This window comes from Pteropus alecto, unplaced genomic scaffold (genome assembly GCF_000325575.1).
Source record: "Pteropus alecto unplaced genomic scaffold, ASM32557v1 scaffold155, whole genome shotgun sequence".
Taxonomy (NCBI): domain Eukaryota; kingdom Metazoa; phylum Chordata; class Mammalia; order Chiroptera; family Pteropodidae; genus Pteropus; species Pteropus alecto.
The window spans coordinates 10,932,926-10,941,518 of NW_006438113.1; the positions used below are offsets into that span (position 1 = coordinate 10,932,926).

At 40.0% G+C, this 8,593-nt stretch overlaps 1 protein-coding gene across 1 annotated transcript in view; it reads left to right on the forward strand.

Annotated features, from left to right (window-relative positions):
- Positions 1–3,932, forward strand: part of MYOZ1 (myozenin 1) — a 10,747-nt gene extending 6,815 nt beyond the window's left edge. Inside the window, exons 4-7 of the mRNA XM_006915513.3 lie at positions 20–198; positions 1,890–2,133; positions 2,507–2,672; positions 3,414–3,932. Coding sequence (XP_006915575.1) covers positions 20–198; positions 1,890–2,133; positions 2,507–2,672; positions 3,414–3,645 — 821 coding nt within the window. The 3' untranslated portion in view covers positions 3,646–3,932. The remainder of the gene's footprint in view (positions 1–19; positions 199–1,889; positions 2,134–2,506; positions 2,673–3,413) is intronic.
- Positions 3,933–8,593: the final 4,661 nt, after the last annotated feature.

An 8,593-nucleotide genomic window follows, 5' to 3' on the forward strand; every position in this document is an offset into this window, starting at 1 on the left:
CTCCCCACCTCCCTGAAAGGTGGACAGGAGAGCTCAGGCCTGAACCTGGGCAAGAAGATCAGTGTCCCAAGGGATGTGATGTTGGAGGAGCTGTCACTGCTCACTAACCGGGGCTCCAAGATGTTCAAACTGCGGCAGATGCGGGTGGAGAAATTTATCTATGAAAACCACCCTGATGTCTTCTCTGACAGCTCAATGGTGAGTTCGGAACTTTATTATTGTCAAAGGCTAGTGCCCCTTCTGACAACTTCTTGGTAGGCACTGAATCTCCAAATTATCACCAACCTACCCTCTCTGCAAATTTATGGGCACGGTAAACTCCCACATATATATGAGCCCCCAGTAGCTCTAGGGTGAGTTACAGCCCACCTCTGAAACTCAGTCTCTTAGAGTTAGTGAAGCGGGGTAGGGAGTACCACACCTTCAGGAAGAAAATTCCTTCCCAGTATGGGTAAGTGTTAAAGATAGAGTTGCCAGAAAAAACACAGGAAGTCCAGCCCTGTATTTTAGAGTTGAGATACACACAAATAATTTTTCAGTAAAGTATGTCCAATGTGATATTTCGGACTTAAAAATAAAATAAAATAAAATAAATAAAAAATAAAATTTAAAAATTAAATTAAAACAAATAAGACACAAATTTAAATTCACATACACAGTGAATATTTTTTTAGTTTAAGTATGTCCTGTGAAATATTTGGTACACAAAATTTAAATTAAATTTAAAAATACAGGATGCTTAAATTTGAATTTTAGATAAACAATGGATACTTTCATATATAAATATGTCCTATGCAATATTTGTGGCATACTAAAAAAGTATTTGTTGTGTATCTCAGATTCAAATTTAACTAGTGCCCTGTAATTTTATTTGCTAAAACTGGCAACCCTAGAAAGAGTTAAGTGAATTTTTACAGCCAGCTCTTTCTTGAGCCATTCTTTTATCTAAGGACTCCAAATGTGGGGACTGAAACCATCCTTAAAGATCCTACATTCCCTACTCAGGATCCTTCAAAGAAAGAGAAGTAGGAATTGGAGAGAGTCCAGGCACAAGATGTTATAGCTGAGAAGGAAGGGATCTTCTCCATTTCCTTTCTTCCCCCTCCACCTTCCCTGGGCAACTGGGGGAGAGTGGAAATAGATGCCTACATGGGGCCAGGGGCAGAAGTGTCAGTCATTGGCCCTTAAGTAAAAACAGAGTAAAAATGCTGAGCCAGTTATATCTAACTTTAGGAGACCAAAAGCCCTCCTTCCTGCCTGGGTCTGGTTACACTGGGTGGAGCATGGGGATGAGTGTGATGGGTGGCCAGCAGAGCCTCTTGAAGGAGTTGGTGAGGTTATTTTTAGGCTTTGGGGCTGAATCCAGTGTTGCCCTTTTGGCCACCCTTTCCCCTCCCCATTACATTTCACTGTCACAAAGTCCTGGTCCAACAGGCACCAAGAGGAGAGAGGGAGAAGAAGAGGGAGAAAAGAGTTCTGTCTGTTGGACTAGATGAGCAGTGGGAGGGGACAGAGATCTCTCTAGTTCTTCAAATTAAGCCTAGGTTCTCCATGCCAAACTTATCCTCTCAAATTTTAATTGAGCAGAAGTCTTGGTCCTCTTTGCCTTGGTAAGAATGGAAAAGGGGAGTGTGCAGAATGAGTTGCTCCCATCCTAATGTATAATTGAAGGAACTGAGCCAAGGGGGTCCTACACCTTAAGGAGAGTTTCATTTTTCTCAGTCACGCTATCCACTACCCATCTGTTGGAGGGGAGAATCTTAGAGGATTCAGTATCTTCTGGTTGGCCATGGTCTCTGATCACATTGTCATTGCTATGCATACCTGTGTCTTTGTGTATTCCCCATACCCATTGCTAACCTTCCCCCAACTCTGTTCTTTCTTTTCAGGATCACTTCCAGAAGTTCCTTCCCACAGTGGGGGGACAGCTGGGCACAGCTGGTCAGGGATTCTCCTACATCAAGGGCAGTGGTGGTGGCCAGGCAAGGGCAAGTGGCTCTTCTGGACAGTATGGCTCTGACCAGCAGCACCATCAGGGCCCTGGGTCTGGATCTGGAGGTACAGGTGGTCCAGGGGGCCAGACTGGCAGAGGAGGAACTACTGGCACAGCAGGGGTTGGCGATACAGGAACAGGCAAGTATCCTCACCCAAGAGTAATGTCTGGTCCCCAGAACAGTGACATCCCCAAGAATGAGGCCTAGATTGAGTGTAGGGAGCAGGGGAGGCCAGAGATATCTTGGTGGACTCTCTGAGTCCAAGAGAATACAGAGATATGTCTATTTCACCTAGAAGCCTTATCTCCCAAGTCATCTTTCTGGCTTTTCAGTTTCAGTCACAGATCTGAACCCAGGCTGTCTTCATTCCACAAATCTCATACGATTACCAGGATGTTATATACCTTTGGTCCCTGACCTCAGGAACTGCTCTAGTGCAGGAGTGTGAGATTAACTTCCATTGGCTACTAACTGTTATTATTTGACTTCCTTTTCCTTCACATGGCTGCCAGGAGACCAGGCAGGAGGAGAAGGAAAACATATCACTGTGTTCAAGACGTATATTTCCCCATGGGAGAAAGCCATGGGGGTTGACCCCCAACAAAAAGTGGAACTTGGCATTGACCTGCTGGCCTATGGGGCTAAAGCTGAACTCCCCCAGTACAAGTCCTTCAACAGGTAGGGAGATTGGGAAGGCACCAGATGCATTCCAGTGTGTGGTAGTGTATCCTTAACTGGGATGGAGACTTTGATTCAAATATTTCAGAAGGAGGCTGAGGAGGCAAGGGAGCCTTGGTTGCCTTGACTATAAAATGAGAATACTATATTATACATTGAAAGGCTTCTCGAGGCGCCTTGCTTTCAAGGTTACGATTCCATTACTGTTCCTACAGTATGATTCTAGTCCTTTATACCTTACTTTAGTAAGACTTAAGTATCTCTTCTTTTGGAAATGGGCTTCTGTCTGTAGACTGTGTATAGTAGATCTATGTGAAAGCAGGATACAGAAGTGCTAGAGAAGTACTTTTGCATCTGGCCCTAAGGAGCTTGAATTTTCCAGGAAATGTTAATTCCTCTTATATAGGCCACGTACTATTCACTAGAGGTGGGGTAGGGATTCTACATTGTAATTTAAGGCGGCCTCAGACCCTTGGGTCTATGGTGTTTGGGGTCACTTTCTCTAAAATGCTGGTCTGGATCACAACTAGTCATGAGGCTATCTAGTACGAGCTAGACTCCTTTTATCATCACTAGCTTTGGGGAAACAAGGAAATCTGCAAAGGGGGATGGGATGCTAAGGGAGAATAAGAATAAGGAGTGCAGAAGCAATAAAAAACTAGAATTCAGACTTCATCTTCAAAGCAGATGCTCTGCTACTTTCGTTTTGTATTTTAATGAAATAATGTGTCCCCTTTTCAGGACAGCAATGCCTTATGGTGGATATGAGAAGGCATCCAAACGTATGACCTTCCAGATGCCCAAATTTGACCTGGGACCCCTGCTGAGTGAACCCCTGATCCTCTACAACCAGAACCTCTCCAATAGGCCTTCTTTCAATCGAACCCCTATTCCCTGGCTGAGCTCCGGGGAGCCTGTAGACTACAACGTAGATATTGGCATCCCTTTGGATGGAGAAACAGAGGAGTTATGAGGTGTTTCCTTCTCTACTTTGCATCAAGTTTCTTCTCTTTGGTTCCAGTTTAGAGAGGGAATGCTGAGCAAGATGCCCCCACTGTAAATCTAGTATCCTTTGGGGGAATGGATGGGGAAAAGGTGGGAGAAATCTGCCTTTCCATCCTTCACTCTAAGTCCCCATTCCAAGCATCCTTCCTCACCAGCTCAGAGCTCCCCTTCCACTTGCTCTGTATGGAACCTGCTCTTTTATGGAATTTGCTCTGCCACTGGTAACAGTCAATAAACTTCAAGGAAATGAACTCATTCTTCCTCTGATATCTGAGGGCAGACGAAAACTGAGGCTAACAATGCACAGAGACTAATTAAAGTCAAATACCAAACGTTCATTATTCAAACTTCAAGACCAGACCTGAGCTCTGGTTACTTACACACCCACACCCATACCACACCCATGAAACTACATTCATAGGTATATACAAAGACATACTTATTCAATAGTATATAAGACAAATAATCACGCACAAACACGTGCTTCCATATGTGGGCAAAGCTAAGAAGCTATTGTGTGCTACGGTTAGGAAATAGGTGTTGGTGACCCTGCTGTTAGTTCTCTTTATGTAGCTGATTAGAAATTGAGATAATCAGGATTACCCAATTATTACAGAACTAGAAATGCCATAAAGTTTACAGGTGATACCAGAGTGGGTTTAGGAATATATGTGTCAAAGGTTATAGATTTCCAAAAGGATGAGATAGAATAGGGAGACATGTTGGCATCCAGAAGGAAGTGGGAGAAATGAGCTGCAGTTATAGTATGCCTGGCTCTGTATGAACACAGCAAGAAAAGATCTAAAGGTCACAGGGGTACTGCAGTGGTGTCCAGAAAGCATTGTGATTGGGAAGAAACCACGAGAGCCCAACAAGAATGAGTACCATTACTCTTTTTATTGATTTCAATAAAAAGAGTTTCTTTAGAATCCCAGACATACTCCTGTGTTCCACAAAGTATGGGGTGATGCAGACCAGGATAAAAAGATGACTTAATAGGTTCTGGGAAAATAAATTCTGAGAGCTGGTTGCAGTCAGCCAACTTCCCAAGCCATTAAAGATTATATTATGTTGCTAGATTCTGCATAGACTCATTCAATTTTCATGGACCTTGGATCACATGACATTTACCCTGATCACTTTCCTTTACAACCTAAATAAATTTCAGGGGATTCAAACTTTCTGTAAATATGTGCACAAGACTCTATCTCTATGTGCATTTTTCTAAGGACAGTATCGTCATAGTTTGGATTTTTTTCCCAAACAGACCCTGAGCAAAGATTTAGATGCCAGTTAATTAATTTGGGAGGTGATTCTAGGATCCAAGCAGTTTAAGGGAGAAGAAAGCCAATCAAGGTGCTTTAGGCAATTGGACTGAATCCCATTGGGGACTCTGAGAAAAATACTAAAGTGTGGTCCATGGACTGGCAGCATCATTATCTTCTGGGAGCTTGGTTAAAAGTAAAAACTCAAGAATCTCTGGCTTATTAAGCTCTCCAAGTGATTCTGATGTGTTAGTAAATGTTGAGAAACACTACAAGACATCATACCTCAGAATTGCCCCACTGAGAGAATAGGGAATTGGAATACTTAGCCACCAAATCCCATCTCTTATTAGGTTTGGATTGCTACCAGGAATGTTAACTGCTGGCAATTCCAGACAAAGGTGTTTGAGGTAAGAAGCTATGAGCTTGTTTAGGATCTGTCTACCAAAGCTTTAGTGAACTCTGGGGTGAGCTGAGGAATTATGTGTAGGGCACGGACAAGATCTGGTTAAAGGTTCATAGCTTTCATCAGATTCTCATGTTTAAAAGTCTGTAAGCTCTCTTAAAAAATTAAGGGCTATATTATTTTTTTAACAAATAGTTATTGAGTGCCTACTATATATCAGGTCCTAAGTCAGGCATCAGAGGTACAAAAACAAGTTGTAACTCACGTGACAAAGTTTTCACAGTCAATGATAAACTAATTATTAAATGCCTATTCTTACAGCTGGGGTAAAAAAAAAAAAAAGTCCATAGTCTGCTAGTCAACAGCTCTGAAAACCTAGAAACTTAATTTGTCCAAGCTCAGAATGTATGACATCGTAAATATAACAAAAAATTATGATGCAAGTGTACTAATTTACAGGGAGGGCAGGTTGACTGTGAAATTATTTTCTTAGTAGAAAGGTCTACTTGAAAGTCAAATTATTATCAGAAGTTGCAATGGTGGTTTAATACACTGAAGTGCACACTTGCACAGGATCCAGCCAGAAATTCAGTCAAATACTCAAGATTTGCTATTCCTTTGCCTAGACATTATTCTTCTGTTAAAACAACCTTTCTACAAAAATGTTTCATACATCTGAATACCACAGTTCACAGGGGCCACATAGTCACAGCAGAGCTAGCTGTCTATACTGCTCATAGACATTTTCTGTTTGCCATCATTGTGCTTTAAAACTCAGGAACGCTTTAAACTAGGAGGTCAGGCAAATTCCCTTTTAAATAGCAGCTTGTGCTCTCCAGTGGGTCATAGTCCCCACTACTACCTATTGTTTTACACCAGGCCATCTTTTATTGTTACTAACCTAGAATCTAGAGCCATTTGAGTTAGTAACTTCAAGGGTTTCTTTTGCATAAACCACATGCCCATAATACTGTGCCCTAAAATCACCCAGAGAGCTCATTCCTTAGTTTAGGGTCTAGAGCTTTGCTGTCTGGTACTGTAGTCACTAGCCATATGTGGATACTGAGCTCTTAAAATGTGCCTAGTTCACATTGAGATGCTCTCTCTATATAAACACTGGATTTCGAAGACTTAGTATGGGAAAAAAAAGAATATAAAATAGCTCATTGATAATTATAAGATATTTCCTGATATCAAACTATACTAAAAGGCTATAGTAATCAAAACAGCATGGTACTGGCATAAAAACATACACATAGATCAATGGAACAGAATAGAGAGCCCAGAAATAAATCCAAGCCTATATGGTCATTTAATCTACGACAAAGGAGGCAAGAATATACGCTGGGGTAAAGACAGTCTTGTCAACAAATGCTGTTTGGAAAACTGGACAGATACATGTAAAAAAAGTGAAACTGGACCACTTTCTTATATCATATACAAGAATAAACTCCAAATGGATTAAAGACTTAATATAAGATCTGAAACCATAAAACTCCTAGAAGAAAACATAGGCAACAAACTCTCTGACATTGTTCTTAGTAATATTTTTTCTAACATATCTCCTCAGGCAAGGGAAACAAAAGAAAAAATAAACAAATGGGACTACATCAAACTAAAAAGTTTTTGCACAGCAAAGGAAACCATCAACAAAACAAAAAGACAGCCTTACTGAGTGGGAGAAGATATTTGCCGATAATACATCTGATAAAGAGTTAATATCCAAAATTTATAGAGAACTCATACAACTCAACACCAAAAAAAAAAAAAAAAAACCAAACGATCCAATTAAAAAAACGGGCAAAGGACCTGAATAGGCATTTCTCCAAAGAGGACATTCAGATGGCCAACAGACATATGAAAAGAGTCTCAACATCACTAATCATCAGAGAAATGCAAATTAAAACCACAATGAGATATCACCTCACATCTGTCAGAATGGCTATCAACAATAAATCAATAAACAAATGTTGGTGAGGATGTACAAAACCCTCATGCACTGTTGGTGGAACTGCAAATTAGTACAGCTACTATGGAAAACAGTTTGGAGTTTCCTCAAAAAATTAAAAATAGAACTCACTTATTACCCAGCAATTCCACTTCTGGGTATTTATCCAAAGGAAACCAAAACATGACTTTGAAAAGATACATACACCCTTATGTTCACTGTGGCACTATTTACAATAGCCAAGATATGGAAGTAACCTAAGTGCCCATCAATAGACAATTGAATAAAGAAGATATATACAATGAAATATTACTCAGCCATTAAAAAATGAAACCTTACCATTTGCAACAACATAGATGGACATAGAGGGTATTATGCTAAGTTAAATAACACACAGACAAATACAATATGACTTTACTATATGTGGAATCTAAGAAACAAAATAAACAAAATGAAAACAGACATATAGAGAACTGATGGTTGCTAGATGGGAGAGGTGTTGTGGAATAGGGTGAAAAAGGTAAGGGATTAAGAAATAATTACAAAATAGTCATGGGGATGTAAAGTACAGCATAGGGAATATAGCAAATAATATTATAATAACTATGTATAATGCCAAGAAGTACTAGACTTATGGGGGGGAAATCACTTCATAAATTATATAAATGTCTAACCACTATGCTGTACACCTGAAACTAATATATTGACTGTTAAGTCTAATTAAAAAATGAAAAAATTACGATATTGAATACATGTTGAAAAGGTATTTTGAATATGTTAGGTTAAAAATTACTAAAATTAATTTCATATTTCTTACTTTAAAAAAAATGTGGCTACTAAAAAGTTTAAGACGCATGTGTGGCTTGCCGTATATTTCTGCTGGACAGCACTGGTTTAGACGAGAGCTACTCAGGGGCTTTGAGAGAAGAAAATGAAGTCTTCATTTATTACTTTTATTCTTTTGTTTCCCTCTGTTTTACTCCTACTTGTTGACTAAGTTAGGTCCATCTTTTGTTCCACATGCTACTCAATGAGTCTGCATTTACAGTTTTTTGAAAGCAGAGAGAAAGCCCTATAACCAAGTGTTGAGACACCAAGTAAGGATGTGTCCAGAAAAACAGGTAACAAGTGAAAAGTTCAAACCACACACCAATGCAGTCCCCTTCCACATCTGAACACCTGTGTTTATGCTCAATTAAAAAAACTTTTCCTATTTTGGTCGGGATAACTGATGGGGGTGTGGTACCAGTGGATAACCATATACATTTCTGTGAAGCCAAATACTACTTGCAAACCA